The 21071-nt window shown below is 40.8% G+C and overlaps 1 protein-coding gene across 1 annotated transcript in view; it reads right to left on the bottom strand.

Moving 5' to 3' along the window:
- Positions 1 to 210: 210 nt before the first annotated feature.
- Positions 211 to 21071, bottom strand: part of NECAB2 (N-terminal EF-hand calcium binding protein 2) — a 1008614-nt gene continuing 987753 nt past the window's right edge. The window contains exon 13 of the mRNA XM_069215706.1: positions 211 to 2816. Within this exon, the coding sequence (XP_069071807.1) occupies positions 2788 to 2816 (29 nt within the window). The 3' untranslated portion in view covers positions 211 to 2787. The remainder of the gene's footprint in view (positions 2817 to 21071) is intronic.

Genomic DNA, 21071 nt, shown 5'->3' with positions numbered 1-21071 from the left:
TATTAGAGTATCTAACTCCCCATTCCCTCCACAAAAGAATGCAAGATCTTCTAGTAAGAGATGGTTCTTGGCTCAATGACTTAATGGTTCTTCATCGGTGTAAGAATTAGCTTTCATACAAAAATATCTTTGTTTATTTGCTACAACTGATCACACAATACATTGAAAAACTGAGTGGGGCTACATTATAAAAAAAGAGACCAAGCTACATGTTTTTCAACCATATTTTATTTGGTATTACTCAACTGTACATATCCTAATAAATTACTTTTTCATTATAATACTGGCATCCGGCATTGCACTAATGTCATATAATCTTTAAATACGATACATTTGTCATAATATCAAACATTACAGTCATAGAGAAGAAATTAAGCAATTTGACATTCCAAAAAGGGCTTTCCTTCAGTCCAATCCTAATATACAAAATAGAAACCACAAAGCTTTGTAAAGGAACAAGAAAGGCTACTTTCTACAGCAAAATTGGCTTCTATGAGACTGTACAACAAGGCTCATCATGCATCATTTTCAAAGTGAAGGATACAAATAAAGAACTATAAGAAAGGGTTAACAAGTGAAAGTCTCAAAAGGGATAAGCCATAACTGAACAAACAAAATGGGGTTCAGAATGATTCCTAACATGATTTTCTCAGCAATGTTAGCGACGTTGTTCAGAATGAAGCAATTAATTAACTTAAAAGTTGTAGTCCTTAATATGAATTCAAAAAGCCAGGGCATCATTGTTCCTACCACACAAAAGTTCAATAAAAACAACCTGTGAGCTTTACAGCACTTGCTGCATTTTGTATCTACCAGCCTATGTTGGAAAGACAACCATTATGTAATGACAGCACATTCTTACAGTGACTGACCTGTCAGCTGCTGGGGTTGTACACTGTTTTTTGGTCCCTTTAGATGCCTTAGTAGTCAGCCAGCACTATTTAAAAGGGCCAGTCTTGAAGCCCTGGTAGACACCCAGAAAGGAGGGCAATTGAGACATCAATGTCCCCACACCAGGATGGCACCTAGAAATGTGTTCAGTTGGAGATTGTGTGTGAGCGATGTCAGTCCCTTGGACCTACCATTATGATAACCCTGTAACAGAGGAAATAGGATCCTCAAAGACAGCATGAAGGAGCTATATGTAGTAATGGAGACACACACAGCATAAATGTATCACTCACTCTTTCTCTGAGCAATTGACACATTACTAGATACTACCGGCAACAGGATTCCTAACCTATGTTGGGATGACTTCTTATTTGACACTCTAGACTCTGTCTGGATAAGGCCTTCTTAGATTTCCTGTTCTACAGAAGGCAACTTACTTCATGGTAACTGTATACATCTTAAGAGAACAAATACTCCATTGAGCATTTAGGTGGTATTTAAGGTGTTTCCTTGTGGATTCCAGCTTAATGGGTTGCTGTGTCCTCATTTCCAAAAGTTCAATGTCCCCATTGAATTCTGAAACTACACCCTATATGATTGCCTTTCTTTGCCCTTTGTCTTTGCAACAGTTAAAAGCACCTTTGTGGGGTTGACTTTCCTCTTCTACACTACCCCGTAGTAATTAAGGTCCCAACAACAGATAAGCGGGACTGAAAATAACTTATCGGGCATTTCTCACTTTTCCGTATATCGCATTTGGGCTCAAGGATTGAAAGCCTGCCACTAATTTGATCTCAGGCACAAGACCTAATACTAATACCACAAAGTTGAACATCTGAGGAAAGCAGCAGATTACTACACAAGAAATCAGATATTCAGATGTTGTCTACTGATACAATTATTGTAAATTGGTGTTCCAGAGTCTTGGGACTAGGAGGCAGATGGATTGGCTGCCTCTGTGGGCCATACACTCTTTGGAGTTCTTTCAACGTCTATTGAAGAGCACCTACTGTGCTTTACTAATTTAACTCATCGGTGGTAACAGAATTTGGCACATAACACAACCCATCAAATGTAGTATTTTAAAAATGATAGAAAAAGAAGGCTACTGCATCCTCTCCAGTTTTTAATGTATTGTGCATGACCTCTGGTCAATTGATTTAAAAACCACTCTGTGCACTTTACAGTCCACGTGCTATTTAATTAGACATCTGTAGAGAAAGCTGGCTTTCTGGAGTCATATAGGTTACATCAATCACAGTATTGTAGCTACAGGCAGGTACTTCCACTCTCTACTCCTAATGCTGCCACACAATATAGCAGATAATCACAAATATTAAATATACAGTTGTAGGATAGCTTTGCCCTGGAGCAGCAAAGCCAGAGTTGGAGAAAGATGTTTACAAATTATTAAAAAGACACATTTTAAAAAGGATTTCCTTTGGAAAATGATGGGGATATGCCACCACCCCTGCCCATGTCGCAGGAGATACTGTCCGGGTACATTTTACTAGCTTATGGAGTTTGATGATATTGATGGATGATACAATATGAGAATACAGGGAAAACAGCTCTCCAGCTCCCTCCTTTAAAGTAATGTGGAAAAGAGATGCAATGAGGTTGTTGTGTTTTTCCTTCACTTCGAACAGCAAGCAAATACATTCCCCACATTCCTGTTTAGAAGTGTATTCAGAAGACAAGACTCGTAACAAAGTGATTAAAAAAAGCAAGAGGCACGTCCTCTGCATTGGGGGGAGAGCATTCAGTGGACAGAAGAGACCAGGGCCACCTCTGTGCAGGCCCCCTGCAAGATGGGCAGAGCATTCAGTGGACAGAGACCAGGGCCCAAAGGCTGCAGGTTCTCTTCTCCTTTGGTGATCCTCCTCTGGAGAGCTATCAATCTCTGTTGAGGGTACACCATGCAGCTGTAACAAAAAGAAAAAGAAGGTAAATATATATGTTTTGTAAATTGTGAAACTTTGATTTCCTTTGATCTTTTAGGCTATGACAATGATTCAATAATTGGTGTTTTTTTTCAGTATACTGAGACAAGTAGGAGCATCTCTTTGTTTTTATATTTATGTTTATTTCAGGTATGAATATACAAAATAAAACAAATATTATACCTAAGTAGCATTGAGCAATAACAATCCATTTTCTTTGGCTGGTCACATCACTATAACCTTGCTGTATTTGCATTAATTATAGAATCCGCAAAATGTTCAAATCACTGCCTAATTTATAATCACACTGAAGTTTCAGTCATTTTGTGTAGTTTATACATTAATAGCGAACAATTCTTACTACGACTCCCATGACCTCCTACTCCTAGGACTGCCATATAGCTGTAAACCTTTTTATACTCCCAACACGTTTTGAGTATGCTTCCTCATATTCTTGGTTCTCAGCATTTTATTCCACCAGTTTTGCATGGTAGGAATCTTTTGGGTCCGCCAAAACTGAAGTATTAATGATCGAGCTACTGCAACAACTATCACTATAAAACATTGTTGGTGTTTTGCTAGCTGGCGTGTTTTCTCAGAAACTCAAAACAGGATTAGGCTTGGATCGAACTCAATCCTTGAGTTAGAGCTGTGATTTATTACCTTCTCTATTTCCAATCAGAAAATAGTTCATTTAGGACAGTCTAAAAAAAATATGCAGCCAGTTCCCCTGGCCCTCCTGATGGCAGTGAAAGCATTTATCGGGAACTGACAGAAGCATTTTGTGTATCTTTTCAGGAGTGTAATAAGCCATCCATCTGGAAAGAAAATACATTCTTTAATAGTTATCTGCCCTCAAAGATTTGTACCCCATTTCTGAAATAATTCTGCATTCTTCGGTAGATATTAAACAGTGTGTTGTTCCGGAGATAATATCCCTGAAATCTGTGATTATTGCCGAAGTGGGTCGATCAACTAGCAATCTGTACCAGTTTCCTGTCCCGAGTACTTTACTCCTAATTAAAACCCTCCATATCGGGTGTTCTTGGGTACTTTCCCAGGGTATATTAGCACTAAGAAAATGGGAGATCTGAAAAAGCTCAAAAACAGTCTAGTTGCCGTATTGCCCAGCCTAGCTTCGACCTCCTCCCAAGTGATGCATCTATTGCTTAGAAGAAAATCTCCCATCTCTTTGAACCCCTTGCTATTCCACTGGGCTATCACCGTTTCTGGAAGAAGTAGGTCGAACTATTTACACTCCTGTAATTGTAAATAAATATAGCCTGTTGGTATTTGATGTGTTTTGCTTAAACTCTCTGCTCTTTTACTAAGATCACGAATATATTTATATCAGGTTTTTTTTTTAAGTTTCACAGTTTTAATGAATGCAGGGAGACTTATTGCTGATTCTGCGATCATCCTATTGACCAAAAATATTTCCATGGTTTCTCTGGTAACCAAGTGTCGTGCCAATATATCCTGCAGTGTGGCCTGATAATAGACTTGAAAATTAGGAAGTGCCAGACCCCCTTGGTTTTTATTAAGCTGTATGACTAAGAGCCTTACCTTTGTGGCTTTCTTCCTCCACATAAAACAACGTATCATGGAATCTAATGGACAAAAATAGGAACTATTTATTCTTAACGGTACATTATTGAATAAAAAAAGAAAAAGCCGGAGAGTTGACATCTTGATTAAGGAGACTCTCCCTATCAGAGTCAACAAGAGAACTATCCATCTGTCCAAAAGTGCTTATACTTTTGCAAGCATCCTAGCATAGTTGAGATTAAACAAATGTTCATAATTCTTTGTGACATAAATTCCCAAATACCTAATGGGTTCGGATTTCTTAGCTTGCTGTTGCAAGACATGAGGAACATTCTCTGATCTTTCGTTAAATAGTAAAACCTCTGTTTGCTTTCATTGATCTTGTATTCCCCTATTTGAGTGAACTCATTAATCTTATCCAGTACTCTTTGGACATTGACAATCTCTGGTTTTAAATATTAAATAATGTCATAAGCAAAAAGCTTAATTTTTGGCATAGCTGCTATTGGTGACATAATTTCATTTGAGCTACGTATTATATGGGCTGGAGGTTTAATAAAAAAGGCAAAAGGTATAGGGGAAAGAGGGCACCCCTGCCTAGTGCCTCTCTTAATCTGAATTGTGTCTCTGACCTTTGAATTAATAACAATTCTGGAGTGGGCACCCTGATACAACTGCCTTATCATCGATGTAAATTGCGAGGGGAAGCCTTATGTGTTTGGGGTGTAACAAGGCACCCCAGTTAACTAGGTCGAAGGCTTTCTCTGCATCCAGCATTATCATTAGCACAGGGATTACATGGAGTGCAGAATTATTAGGCAAATGAGTATTTTGACCACATCATCCTCTTTATGCATGTTGTCTTACTCCAAGCTGTATAGGCTCGAAAGCCTACTACCAATTAAGCATATTAGGTGATGTGCATCTCTGTAATGAGAAGGGGTGTGGTCTAATGACATCAACACCCTATATCAGGTGTGCATAATTATTAGGCAACTTCCTTTCCTTTGGCAAAATGGGTCAAAAGAAGGACTTGACAGGCTCCGAAAAGTCAAAAATAGTGAGATATCTTGCAGAGGGATGCAGCACTCTTAAAATTGCAAAGCTTCTGAAGCGTGATCATCGAACAATCAAGCGTTTCATTCAAAATAGTCAACAGGGTTGCAAGAAGCGTGTGGAAAAACCAAGGCGCAAAATAACTGCCCATGAACTGAGAAAAGTCAAGCGTGCAGCTGCCACGATGCCACTTGCCACCAGTTTGGCCATATTTCAGAGCTGCAACATCACTGGAGTGCCCAAAAGCACAAGGTGTGCAATACTCAGAGACATGGCCAAGGTAAGAAAGGCTGAAAGACAACCACCACTGAACAAGACACACAAGCTGAAACGTCAAGACTGGGCCAATAAATATCTCAAGACTGATTTTTCTAAGGTTTTATGGACTGATGAAATGAGAGTGAGTCTTGATGGGCCAGATGGATCGGCCCGTGGCTGGATTGGTAAAGGGCAGAGAGCTCCAGTCCGACTCAGACGCCAGCAAGGTGGAGGTGGAGTACTGGTTTGGGCTGGTATCATCAAAGATGAGCTTGTGGGGCCTTTTCGGGTTGAGGATGGAGTCAAGCTAAACTCCCAGTCCTACTGCCAGTTCCTGGAAGACACCTTCTTCAAGCAGTGGTACAGGAAGAAGTCTGCATCCTTCAAGAAAAACATGATTTTCATGCAGGACAATGCTCCATCACACGCGTCCAAGTACTCCACAGCGTGGCTGGCAAGAAAGGGTATAAAAGAAGGAAATCTAATGACATGGCCTCCTTGTTCACCTGATCTGAACCCCATTGAGAACCTGTGGTCCATCATCAAATGTGAGATTTACAAGGAGGGAAAACAGTACACCTCTCTGAACAGTGTCTGGGAGGCTGTGGTTGCTGCTGCACGCAATGTTGATGGTGAACAGATCAAAACACTGACAGAATCCATGGATGGCAGGCTTTTGAGTGTCCTTGCAAAGAAAGGTGGCTATATTGGTCACTGATTTGTTTTTGTTTTGTTTTTGAATGTCAGAAATGTATATTTGTGAATGTTGAGATGTTATATTGGTTTCACTGGTAATAATTAATAATTGAAATGGGTATATATTTTTTGTTTGTTAAGTTGCCTAATAATTATGCACAGTAATAGTCACCTGCACACACAGATATCCCCCTAACATAGCTAAAACTAAAAACAAACTAAAAACTACTTCCAAAAATATTCAGCTTTGATATTAATGAGTTTTTTGGGTTCATTGAGAACATGGTTGTTGTTCAATAATAAAATTAATCCTCAAAAATACAACTTGCCTAATAATTCTGCACTCCCTGTATATTGACTGAAAAATACTCGATTGCCTGTATTAAAAAAATCGTATTGGGTGCCATCAGTCTGCTAGCTACAAAACCGTTCTGGTCTTTATGTATTAATTGTTGCGCAACTGGTGTGATCCTGGTATCCCAGACATTTGTTAAAAAATTTATAATCTGCATTTAGCAGACTGATTGGACGATATGCATCTGGTCTCAGTAGATTTTTATCTTTTTTCAAAAAACTGACTGTTGTTGATTATTTGAATGCTAGAGGTATTTCTACACCCTTGAGTATTGTATTATATAATTCTGTTAGAAATGGTACAAGCTCTTCACAGAAGGTTTTATAAAATTCTATTGGAAAGCCATCCCCACCGCAAGCTTTTGCACTTGGCATTATCTGAATAGCTCCCTTAATATCAGATGATGTAATCTTCTGTGCTATATTGTTTTGAACCTTTAACAGAATTTTTGGTAACGTGATTGACTTGTACTACTGATCTAGCTCTGAGAGTGAAACTGCATAATCAATCTCATAAATTCTAGAGTAATGTGACATAAATACTCGAGCAATGTCCTTCTCATCAGTAACGACTGCGCTTGTCTCGGGATCCTGAATTTGATGTATTGTCTGTTTTTCATGGTTAATGCGAGTGGTCCAGGCCAAGTATTTACCTATCTGTTGACTTTCTTCGCAAACCTGCTGCTAAGCCCTCGCGATAGTTACTTCTTCAAGTAAAAAAAAAATCTCTTAGCTTTGCCTTCATTTGATTGAGATTATGCCTTGCCGCTTCCTGCTTTTAAACAATCATCTGTCGCCTTGTCTATTGCCGTCTGATGTTTTTTAATTTCAAGCTCTCGCTGTTGAGTCTGTGATGCATTAAAAGAAATAATTTGCCCCCTGGCTGTAAATGCCTCCCATACATTGAACAGAGATGCAGAATTCTGATTGAGTTGAACTCCTGTTTGAATTTGCTCATATCTGTGACCCACTGCTGGTTACTAAGCAATGATCTATCAAACTGCCATCTGGGTCTCTCTTTGCTAGCCGCCTCTAATTCTGTCGTAACCATGATCGCTGAATGGTCGGAAAAAGCATTTGTCCGTATAAATGAGCCAACCCTCTTCAATGTACGAGATATTAGAAAAAAGTGTATGCGGGAGGCAGTTTTAGAGCGGTGTGAAAAGCAAGTGTATTGAGTGGCTGCAGGATGTTCTTCTTGCCAAGGGTCTATTACCTGGAAATCACTTTTTATTATATTCAAAAGTCTTTAAGTTTTAGGTTTTAATTGCCTTTTTGTGTGATTAAAGGTTTCTAGTATTATATTCTGAAAATAATTAAAATCCCCTCCAATAATAAAAGGGCCCGTGGCACTCAATGCTATATTAAGGAGTTGCACTAGTGGCTCTACTTCATCCATGATAGGCCCATAGTAATTAACCAGGTTAACTTGAGCTCCTGATTGTACGACTTTGGGCCAAATCCACCTCCTCTTGGGGTCTCTAATTACCTCTTTTATAATCCCGTCGACTCTATTACTCAGATATATTGCCACCCCTCTGACTGCCAACCTAGATGAAGCGAATAGAGCTGCTGGGTATTGTTTTGGGATATATATTTTGGGGCTGTTACTTTTTAGATGGGTTTCTTGGAAATAAATGACAACGGGATTGAATCATATCAGCCATTTTAGCAGCCATACATATTTCTGCCTATTTAAAATGACGTTTGCATTGCAGGAAATTATCTCAAGCTTGACCATATTTGTTAGTTAGCTCGTTAGTAGCCCTTATCAGGCAATACCCAGTGTTTGCTACTTTGTGGAAAAACCTGAATTTTCTCAACCTTTTAGCACCCCCATGTGCAAACCCTTGCTCAGCCCTGAGTCCACCCCCATACCTCTCCTTCCTCCCTGAGTGATCTCAACTCGAGGCCCTCCCGCCTAGGGACTTTCAGAGCACTCCCCACCCTCAATCCCACCCAGTGATCCTCCCACTCTCTCCCAATTGGGCGTCCTGTTATGGCACCCTTGTCACGAAGCAGCAGAGTGGTATTGGTAACATAAAGTAACTAGGTGCGCTGTGATTTGTGTGAATGCGTTAATGTATTGACAATTACCGTGAGACTCATCCCACTAATTACCACCCTTTTCAATCTACCCCAACCCCGTTCTGTATAGAATGCAAAAGAGTTTTAGCTGTGTCCACTGTATGGACTATTGTTGACCGGCCCTTAAAAACACTTTTAGTTTAGATTGCTGTACAAGCCCAGCCGGAGCACCTGCTTTTGAAATGCCAGAATAATTTCCTTCAGTTCCCTCCTCCTTCGCGCAGCGGACGTATCTGAAAAGATTTAAAGGTGTAATCGGGGGGATCTGATGTACTTTACTCTTGATCGTTTGATGCAGTATGCGTTCTTTAATGCGAAAGTCGCCACAGTTCACCAGTATTGTTGGGGGTATTTTGCATTAAGAGGTTGGACTGCTGGTACTCGAAGAGCTCGCATAATGGAGAGATCCTGATTTCTGTCCATAGGTTCCGGAAGTACATACTGTTTAATGAGGTCTGTAATCAAATCTGTAACAGTCTGTCCGTTCTCGTGTCCTTCAGGGACCCCGTGAATCTTAGATTAGATCTACGTGAGTGGTTCTCTGCGTCATCCATCCGGATCTGCAGTTCCATCAGATCCGATTGACATTTAGAGATAGCTGGCGCTAAGTGGACTCAACCATCTTCCAAATCTGAGACTCGCTGTTCTACCTCCATATTACTGGAGCTAAGTTGCTGGATATTGCTATTTATCGCGTTTAACTGTGTCTCCGTTATATGATTCACTTCCTTTTGTGGAATTTTCAAGGCCTTCAGTTCATTTAATATTTGGAGAAGCAGAGATTCAGAAGGGCTGCTGCATTGTCCTTAAAATCGCTCCTCCTGTGACTGAGGATCTGCCTGTAATCTCTCCTGGGTCTGCTGACTGGTCCAGGTTTCTATGTGGCTCATAGGGGAGCTGGTTACAATCTCCTCCCTGGAGAGACGTGCGTCGAGGACGTGCTGGACAAGTGGAAGTAGGCTGTCTTCGGTGGGGACTGGAATATGGCTATGCGGCTGGTCACCCGTAAGGGTCTCCTTTGAACCACTTCCAAACCCTCCCCCGAATAACGGGTATAGCTGCTTATTGCCACCGCCAGCCTCCTAGAAATCAGGGGCATCAAATGCTCGGCTGGTTCCTGGCTTTGGCTGATTACCATCCTCAATATTTATGATTTTGTCAATGGTGCTAGCGGGTCTTGCACTCTTTGATCTCCATCTGCTGCCCTGAAGGAACCCATTTCTGATACTGCATTGTGGCGGGGGTTTAACTGTGCTGAGTCTATCAAATTAAGAGTTGGGGCCAAGCAGGAGTCATCAACTGCCGCCTGGTGAGGCCCACTTGTACTTGTGCTTAGATCATAGCTTGCCATTTCATCAGAGGGTACAAGGCGCTTACTTCTGATATTCAATGGGGATTCAACAGTTTTTGACGTAGGGTGGCCCTTACTAATCCCGAGGGGAGTGTCGCATTGCTAGGTAATTATTGCCTCTGGAGTGATCATCCCTTCTGTGTAGTCGGAGACGCCTGGGGGCCACAAGCCACATCCGTGACTACACTGGCCGCTTCCGTGGCACCCCACCGTGCTCTGACAGCCTAAGAGGGAGACCTAGAGTCCCCCGCCACTAGGAGGGATGCTACCATGCATGTTTCTGAGTCCTCATGCACCTCCAGGCCCGAGCCCTGTTGTGCAATTCCTGCATTCACATTGTTGCTGCTGGCATCGTTCGCAGGAGAAAGTTCTGTCTTTTAAAAATGGTGGGGTGGAGGGGGTGGAGGTGGGGTGGGGGAGGATCAATCTGCACTTTGTTTTCAGTCCCCCGTGGTTCCACTCCTCTCACACCACTGAAAGCTTAAGGCTGTCTCTCCCTTTCCCCCTCGCTGAGACTGCCCCCTCCCATCCCCCGTACCTCCAAGCGGTATGCTCTCCGAGCTCCAAGCGAGTTGCGGTCTCAAATCAGCCCGCTAGTTCCTGGGCCACCTCCTTATCCACAGTTGAGCCTCCCCGCTGACCTACCGACCTGCACACAGCACGTCCGGATCCTCTGAACGCAGCTTCCCCTGTGCGCTGACTGATGACTCAGCAGCGGAGCATGACGGGAGCTCCTACGCGGCCCCCAAGTAGAAGCATCTTATCTACTGATAATCATGTATGTCAGATAGAGCAAAAGATGCACAAGCAAAGCCAAATTGTTTGGGCTTTTGTGTTTTGAAATGTTTTTGGTGGTAGTGCTAGTGATGCCTTAGGTTGACGGCATAGACACTTTACTTTTAGGGTTCTCAATGGAACTATCTGTCAAACATTCGAGAGTCTCCCAATAATGAAAAGGGGGCCCAACTTGAAATTTCCACTAACATCCAGCAGCCTACATGAGTCAATCTTTAGTGAGGAGGTGGATATTTTTAAATGGGTATTCCACTGGATAATGTCACAGTAAATCTAAAAACCCTAGGTGACATCATCAAACAAACAATCTTCTAGATTTCCTCTTCTTGCTGCTTGTAAGTGTTTCAGGGGTGGGCAAAGAGGTCGTTTTTAACTCTACACTAGATGTCCCCTTTAAAGTGAAGTTAGACTGTCAGTAAATGTAACTTGAATGCTGACAAAATTGTGCACCAGTACTGCTTAATTCCTTAGAAAAACATCCCATATACATAGGTATATAGACTGGAAATGCAGATAGCTATTACAATGGTCTGTGGTAATGATTTATCCACTTCCTTACTGCTACACAACAGTCCAAGTAGCCCATTGGATGTTGGGAAACAAATGTGCTTAGAGAAGTGAAAAAGAGGATAAAGATGAGCAATGGATAAAAAGCAGGGAAGTGGGGCTAATGGTGTGAACAGGGCAGGAAGAAACAGAAGAAAAGATTGAGATAGAATGATCAAGTAAGTGCATGAACATGACAGAAGAGTGAGTGAGGGACCTTTAAGGACAGTAAAGAAATTAGAGGTAATGGGAATTGAAGAGGACAATATTAAAGATATATTTGATATTATGACTGCCTAGGAGATATAAAAATGTAGAAAACCAATTGGGTATCTCATATTGTAATTTGACTACTGTGCCAAATGTTGTTTGTTTTTGTGTGTATTGAGAGTAAGTGAGGAAATATTAGGGAGTGTAGTGGCTGATGACAGATTTTGAATAACTTGCCTCATAGGTTACAATACATGGTGCATGTTGACAGAATGATATGCACTGTGCAATTTAAAGAGGCTCAAGTGCAAAATAAATATGTTTTATAGTAACATATGAAGGGGTATAGGCCCAAAGAGCAAAAATTGGTGACTGAAACGCAGATTTGTTTTGCTTTTAAACAAGTGCATCATTTCACCCGATTGCAACTCTAATTCATAATTCTTGTAATTAAAAGTGAAGGGGAGTGACAATTGTGTTAAATCCAGATGGTGAGGGTAAGGACGTTGGTAGTGAAAGTATGCCTTCAAGGGAGACTTTACACATTGGTAATTATATATGCTTGTAATGTAAACAGTGGTTTGTTTTTAACAGCACGACTCAAAACATTTCTGTTACTCCAAAAGTAATTGTAGTTCTAATTCTAGGTGGAGATTTGAATTTAATACAGGACGTGTGGTTAGACCAATTTTCCATCTCCTCTAGTATCTGAAAGTATTATAGGAAGACACTAAATAAGATGACAACATAATTAGAACTTACAGATGTATGGAATTAACTAATTCCAGTTAAGTCTCTATTCTTGTAGCACAAATTTACTGGGTAGCCTCTCCAATTCATTATTTGTTGGTAACTCAGATAGGTAGATTGTTTTATTATTTAGGCAGTAGAAGCAGCTTTACTTAACTTATAAGTTTGAAAGTTAAAAATTAGGCTAAAGCATTCTTCAGAGAAGGGAAATGTAAAACTTTCATACGAAATGAAAATAGGACATTTTGTGCTCTCGTGTGGAAGTGCAGCTGATCATCCTGTTTCATGAGATGCCTATAAAGTTTATGTTGGAGAAATAATGATATGTACTGTTCTGCCAAGAATAAGAAAAACAATCCAAATTTTGAACATTTGAAGTAAATATTAGAAATCAAGAGAAGCAATATTTGCAAAATAAGAAATATGTAGTTAAGAAAATGAGTGGCTCAAAACCTTCAGTAAAACAAATTTACCATTAAGCTAGCTGTCTTTGAAGTATTCAGAGCAAAACAGATGTATTGAGTGTCAGATGAAAAGATGAAGTACAGATTAAATTATTAGACTAAAATAGGAATATTTGGGTTAACCAGGAAGACACAGGAAGCCTAGTCACCAATATAAAAAAAAAATATTGTGCTTTTAACGATTTTTATCACAATTTGTATGCTCCGTATAGTGGAAATAACAATTGTGAGATTCAACACTTTTTAGTTATTTAAAAGATGCTGAGGTTGTTGTAAAATGAGATTTCTTTGTTAGATAAGAGTGTGGGGCTATCAGGGGGAATGAGAAATTTGAAGGCTTGCTATTCACTGTGTCTAAATGGATTACCACTTTATTTTTGTAGATCTGTGAAAAAGAGCTGTTACAAATTTTGAAAGCATGTTTTCTGGAGTCATTGTTGACTCCAAAGGAGGAAAAGGCAGTAGGGTTATGTGCCAGTTATTGGCCTATGACATTTCTAAAGATAACTGAAAAAATCCTACCTATGATATTTGCCTAAAAGGCTGAATAAACTAATTAGGAAAATAGTGCCAAAGAATTAAACTGAGTTCATTCAACATAGATAAGGTGGCGATTGTATCAAATTGTTATTAGATGTTGTTAATAATAACAATAGATGCTGGAAGTGTATATGGTAAAGGGACATGGGACTACCCTATTGCTTTACGTTTTTTGAGTATTGGATTAGGATTATTAATCCACATATATTGTAATAAAATTCATATAATTTTACCACCTGGGAACATGAGAAGCTATACTCAAGCAGGGCTGCCCATTATCATCACTAACTTTTGATGTATAGCTAATACCGTTTTCTATGGCTAATAGATTGAACTGAAACATTACATACATTTTATATGGTAAAAAAAGAGTACAGAGCATCTGTATATGTTAATAATATATTGTTGCTTGCAACCAATCCAGAAATTACATTTGGTACATTGACAAGACTAAAGGTATTTGAAAAATCTGAGAGTACAAAATAAATATATGTAAATGTTACATTTTAGATCAATAAACAATTATTTTAGCAACAATGTAAAGATTTATATTTTAGAGGGGCAAAAAATTGAAATATTAAACGATTTGAAAATACATTCTAGATTTAAAGAGACTAAACTCCATGGCTGGAGGTGTGCTGCAACCCCTTTGCAAGATACTTTCCTCAATATTTGCAAAAAAACCTTGTACAAACATTGGGGTGCAAGTCTCTGTACTTTTGTGGCTGGTGCCCAAAATCTATCTATGTGGTAATGGTGCATGGCATGACATGGTAAGGTAAATGCAACAAACTCAACAGTACCAAAGTTCAAATATTTGCTTAGATGCCTGCTCAATTTAAGGTGCCATTTAAGGTGCGTGTATACAGAGTCTTGCCATTTAAAGTGAATGTTGATCAATAGACAACATATATCATGGGGAGTGCTCTGAGCACAGGATTATATTATGTTAGACCAGTTAGTCTTAGGGTGGTCTTCCTTCAAATCTTTTTCCTTTGCCTCCCTCTTTTTTGCTGTAATTTGTTTTTGTTGGCCTTAATTCTCTGTGCACTTTACCACTGCCAACCAGTGCTAAGTGCTTATGTTCTCACCTTTAAATATGGTAAAATTGGCTTACATCTGATTGGCATACTTTCTTTACCTATAAGTCCCTTGTAGAGCGGTATATCATATACCCATAGCCTGTGGGTGAAATACTACTAATGGGCATGCAGCACTTATTGTGCAACCCACTTATGTAGCCTCTTAAATCATGTCCCAGGCCTACCACTGCAGCCTGAATGGATTTTGAATCTTCCAATTTGACTTGATATTATAATATACCCTCCTTAACAAGCCTTTAACTCCTCTGTCATTACACACCACCCCTAAGGTAAGCCTTAGGTAGCGAATAAGGCAGGATGCATTGTAAAAAAAAGGTTGGACATGTACTTTTAAGTTGTACATGTTATGGTGGTAAAACACTCCTAAATGTGTTTTTCACCACTGTAAGGCCTACCTGTCCCATAGGGAAACATTGGGTTGCCTTATTACATTTAATAAGTGCTAACTTTTGATTGCGACCAGGTAAACATTTCATTTTGGTGCCTGAGAAATTGTAATTAAAAATCCTCTTCAATGGTAAAGTCACATTCTTTTTTAATAAATCTTTTTACTGACAAGTTAGGGAAAAACTAATGCAAAACACACTTGTGCACTGACATTTCTTTTGGTTGTACAATCATTTCAATACCCAGCTTTCCTAGTAGTACTTCCTCTCAGCACATAACTCAAGCAACACTGGCAAGGGATATTCTCGGACCCAATCGCTACTTCACCAGGGCAGTGGTGGCAAAATCATTACAAATGCTTACAATTCCATTTCCCCCAGATACTCCCCCATTTTCAGAGGCATATACCACCCTCTCAGCCAAGGAACATCAATCCACATCACTTTTCTAGTCCCCCAACTGTGGTGTCTGTGCTGCTCCCCATGGCTTTGCTATAATACGTTTTGCAACCGACAGTCCCAGTGTCAACCATATTTGTTCCTTATAATTCTGGTCTGTTGCGCTCCAGATGTTGAGGAGACACCATTTTAGTGAAGCGGTCATAGCACACTTGCTTACCTTACTCATATGGGCCATGACTGCTGCCCAGAAGACCTTCAGTTGTGGGCAGTCCCGGACGAAGTGATAAAATGTACCAGCTTGCCCACACCCACGCTGATAACCTTGAAGAGGGTAATAAGCGTGGGTGTGGGCTGCCCTCTTTAAAATTATATCCCTGCGCCGCTTTATAAAACACACCCTGCCCGGTGCATGACTTCTACATCAAAGCCATTGAAGGGGAAAATAGAACACTGCTATGGATGGGCGCCCCACAAGGATTGTGACATGAAAACTCACCAAGGGACGATATGATGGTAGTAAGTAGCATCTAACGAGAGTACTAATGAGGCATCTTGAAGATTTGGTTGCTTGGCACAACACGCCATGAAAGCATATGAGATTCAGAGTGGTACTTTGGGAAGGCATAAAACCTGATTGGTCTGGGTGAATTAAAGTGGTGATTACCTTGAACATACAAGAGACAACACCTTGGCCGTTTAAAATTTATATTGGACGGTAGGAGACACAATCCTCATGTGGTTTCCCTTCTTAATGAATCACTGCACTAGTGGCCAGGCACTGGTCCCTCTGCAGTGACCCTTGTGGCAGACTCTCCTTAAACATACTAGGCAGGTGAGGAGCTAGCTTCAGGGCCATGAGTTTATACTGCTGAATCTGTAAAGTCAGATTTTAAGGTGCAATTTTGAAAATGCCTCTTTTAGAAAGTTGGCATTTTCTTGCCCTAAACTATTTGGTGCCTTCAGCCTCCTCTGGGACACATGACTCGGTGGGGTTGGCAGTTGGACTTTGTATATCCCTCCCAGACACGCCACACAATAAAGGAATTAGGTGTGTATGGATGGGATATCAACTGGCAGGATGAGGGTGGAGATGGGCACAGGCTGTACTCTGCCTTCACACAAATGACTTGTTATCCTAGAATTGTTCATGCAGCCAGCTTGGAGCCAGGGCATGGGAGTCGGAAAACATCACACGCTTCAAAGAGAATTCTCTAGAAACTTCTTCTTCAAAGAAGTCACTATGTATTAAAAGGGGACCCTCAGACCTATTCTTCAGTTCACTTCTGGACCTATGGAATGAATCTCAAAGGAGTGCCTGCTGCTGTGACCTGCTGTGTACTCCACAAGACTACTTTGCTGCACCTGAAAGAACTGCTTTGCTGTCTGGAGCCTGAATTGAACCCTCAGAGGTCTGACCTGTTGCTTGAGCCTTGCTTCATCACCTGAACCCAGAACTTCCATAGTAGCAACAAGGGCTAGTTTGCTGGCCTCCTGCTTAGAGCCTCAAGGACAGATAGGGCTGTCACCATCTTGAACCTGCACCCGGACAAAGCTGAGAGAGTCGTGAACCCCCAAGTGATTGTCCTCCAAACCTGGACTCTTGGTTGTGGTTATTAAAGGTGCCCAGGTATCCAAAATCCAAAACGTGGGACTTAAAAATGTATTTTTTGAGCTACAAACTGCTCTGAGAACCAAGGGAAGACCGAGACCAACTTGTCATCTATCCTCCCAAGATGCATTGCCAGTTGGCCTTACTTTGTGGCAGCTCCTGCTATGTTCTTTTCTGCGGCAGCAAAATATGTTCAGAGATCCCTCAGCAAAGGCGAATCTGGCCTCCTGGTACTCTTGTCGGCTATGGCCTCTAGCTCCATCCTGCTGAACATTTTCAGCTGCCAAAAAAGTGACTAAGTCAAAACATAGAAATCTTCACCACAACTTTGTCTAGCAGCTCCCCGACTATGACGCTCCCTTCTTGGACACTCCCTACAGCCTTGCCCTGGATTTTACCTTCTCAGAACTTTTTCTTCAAAATTTCCTCAACGTCAGAAGGTACGCACTAACCGGTTACGGTCAACCATATTGTTCAGCTTTGACCCGGTCTCACATAACCGGATGTCCGCATTTGGAGCTTTGATCTTTTGGGCACTAGTTTTTACAAAAACTTTTACAATTCATACCACTGGTTCCACTGATGGGATTTTGTCATTTTGGTGTCATTTGGCTTTTGTGCCAAACTAATAGAGGGTTAAGGTTAATTTAGTGTATTTTGTGGTTCACCCTGATGGGGATTGTGGCTGTTGGTAGAACAGGGATTACCCCCCTTCAACCAACAACCCAATTTCTGAGATATGCAGATTTGTTTTGATATAGGCTTAGGTATTTTGGAGCAGACATAAACAGTGGGGAGGTGTTGATATGGATGTTCTGACATATGACTTGTTTGCAGTGTTTAATAAAGAGCACCATCAATGATGTTCATCATTGTTTCTATGCAAACAAAATAACTATGTACTCTTGTTTACCGGCTGCCTGAGTCTCATCAGAGCTACAAACATAGGTCCTCATGTACAAGAATTGACACACCGGCTCCGATACATCAGATTTCTTGCGCTGCCCTGCCCCCCCTAATGACACCATGGTAGCACTGTATTTACGAAGACCTCCATGACGCACATTTCCACAGATGTGTCAAACATTCTGAGTAATCTGTGGCGCTCAAGTGACACATTGCTGGACCAGTGTAAAAAAAAAAAAAAAAAAAGGATGCTACTCCAGCAATGCGAGGAGGCCCCAATGGGAAAAAGCTCAATGTCACTAACACCTGCTCTGAGCAGATATTAAAAAAATGACGCTGTGAAGGCACAGAACGACGCAGTGAAATCTTGTAGATTTCACTGTACCAGTTCTGCATGGGTTTTAATGGGGGAGCACCTACCTTGCATACATTATACCTTGTGCAGGTATAATGTGGCGCAAGGCTTCACAAACTGCCCAGTGGTCCCATTGCGCCAGTTTGTAAATGTGGTGAACTGTAGGGGACTGATTTGCACCAGCGCTGCATCAAACAAAATTACGCAGCGTGGCCAGTTGGTTTCCCACATCAGAAGCCACGACACACTTGATCAACAGCAATTTTCCCACCTTTTTCACCAGTCTGTCCTAAAATATTGTGTTGTAGATATGTGTAAAGATACAATAAACAGGATTGGATTGCTCCATGTATTTTCTTGTCTATCTTGTATGAGGAGACATTCTGAATACATTTCTACTCGTATTGTGATGAATCTTGAGCATCTTCTTTCAGCCTATCCAGGGTCATAAAGCCAGAAGTGATTTCCAGTAGAAAGAGAGATCACCACAGTGGCTCAAATAAGACAGTTGTAGCCTCGTAGTAGTTTTTAGGCTGGCCTATCAATGAGCACTTGCCATTACTGAGAGTCTGCAAAAGTCAGCATAATGATGCCAATTGCTCAATCCCATTCATGAGAACTATCCAATGGCCATCATCCAACAACAGATGAGATTCAAGTCTTTTTGCATGGCACACCTTAATAGGTACCACTCTGGGCTCACTTTTACAAATGTATTGCTAGTTACTAGCCACAGAGATCCTACTCAAGACAAATCGAGAACCGGAGGTTTACAATGGCCCTTTCCAGCAGTTCAACATTTTCAGAACATGTGTTTACCCTGTGGAACTCACTGCCGACATATTTCATAACAATCAGTAATCACCTGGCCTCAAAAATATAATGGTTCCCTGTCTTTCGATTTCCACAGCTCAATTCAGTAATAATTTGGACCCAATCACATTGGGGCTGCAAAATGTGGGGGCTAATTTCACAGCTGCTTTTCCACAGTGTGGGCAAATTAGAAGGTGGGAAATTTACACTCAATTCAGAGTTTCACACCTTGGCATGGTGGGGAATAATGCACAGGTAGTATTTGAGATGCACAAACATTGCTTGAATGCTATTTGCTGCCAAAATTTGTGGAGTGTTTCATTTTGGGTGAAAACCCATTTTGGGACATATATAGATTTCAGGACCTGCATTTAGCTCCGCTAAGCATTCCCCGGGGCTCATGCTGAAGTTAACAAACAGGCCTGCAACGTCATAATTGATAACATTACTCAAGTGAAAAAATATCCCAAGAGAACATTTTTAATGCACGTATTAGTAGTATAACTGAGTTGGCATGTTCGGTGGCGGTTCCCAGTCCTCTGTTGCTCGCTGTCAAAAGGGAAATGCGAAAGGATAGGAAAGCAAAATAAAAGCAGTGAAAAGACGTAAAAGCCCAAAGAATAAAGGATTCAACTGTGAAATTCTTTCCAATTTTTAAAACAATAGAAGTTCACTCGGGTTCAGTCGACAGTCCTCAGAGCGAGGTCAATTCAGCATCTGCCAAATCTAAGACAGATTTGGAACAAGCAGACATTGAACTTCAAAAGCCAACAGAACAAGGGAAATTGAGCCATAAAACAAAAGGAGCCTCTTCTGAGCCCTTACTAAGCTCAGGTCATTCTCTGTTAGTACAAACCTAAGATCAAGTAGCTCCTCAAACCAATTACCTCAAAAAGTGCAAAAAGAGCCAAGTGCAGATATTTTTTCACTCTTTCTCTGACACTTGATTTTCCAACCTCAGAAGGTTAATCTCCATGATCGCCAAATTTGGACGTAAGGAGCCTGAACACTAAATCTGGATGTAGAAGCCCCACATCTGTGGTGGCAAACTTAAAGAGGGAGTACTGCTCATCATCACCCAGAGAACTCCACAACAATTTGGGTGCATCATTGCCTCAGCAACTACCCTCACCAGGAAATTTGTATTGCTATACCACAAAGACAGCCCTTTACCCTGATTACAAGTCCAGAGGTGGAAACGATATTGTGAATATGGGTAACATCTTAAGGCTATTAGCAGTCCATAGTTATCTTTGCCATTTAACATCAACTGACAGTGTAGCAGCATAATGTAAACCTCCATTGGCTAAGGAGTGGAATGAAACACCAGTCATCACCTGGGAGTCCACTGAAACGGTCCATTTCATTTTATAAAAAATAAGATTTTCTCAGAATGGGGTATTTCCATCACTAGTCTAATACTCGGCTGTGTTACTGGAAGAACTTAGGGGACCAGCAGTTCCTCAAGTAAAGACCAAAGTGGGATGGCTCACAGAACCAAGCATGGGCACAAACTTAAAAGAGGCACGCGGATCTAGTGCCAACTGTAATTTGGGTGAACCAAAAAAATCTTAGTCTCATGGATCACCAACCGAAGTCGTCAGTACAAGTTTGAGTACCCTCCCTATGTTCAGGCAGAACACTGGGCTGGATCTCACAAACCCTAAATGGCAATACAATTGTATGGTTCCTACCTATAAATGTTCAAGTGTTCCAAAAACACAATAGCCATCTTATCCTGGAACATTGCGAGTCTGGAAAAGTTTCACTTTGATACAGTAATCGAAACCTATGTTACCTCAGCTGCCATGTTATTCTAAGGGGTTTCCCTGAATATTATGTGCCAGCTGATAAAGCAAAAAAGAAAGGCTATCGAAGGGGTTGTTTGTCCATCTATATTAAGAATGCTTTTACTGTTACAAAACTAAATCTTGACTCTTCAAACATGCTTGCTATTCAAATTGTTGGTAATAAATGTATATAGTCCATCTAGCCTGTGCTTGAAGA

The sequence above is a fragment of the Pleurodeles waltl genome, chromosome 12 (assembly GCF_031143425.1).
Source record: "Pleurodeles waltl isolate 20211129_DDA chromosome 12, aPleWal1.hap1.20221129, whole genome shotgun sequence".
NCBI lineage: Eukaryota > Metazoa > Chordata > Amphibia > Caudata > Salamandridae > Pleurodeles > Pleurodeles waltl.
This window is presented reverse-complemented; position numbering and strand designations above follow the sequence as displayed.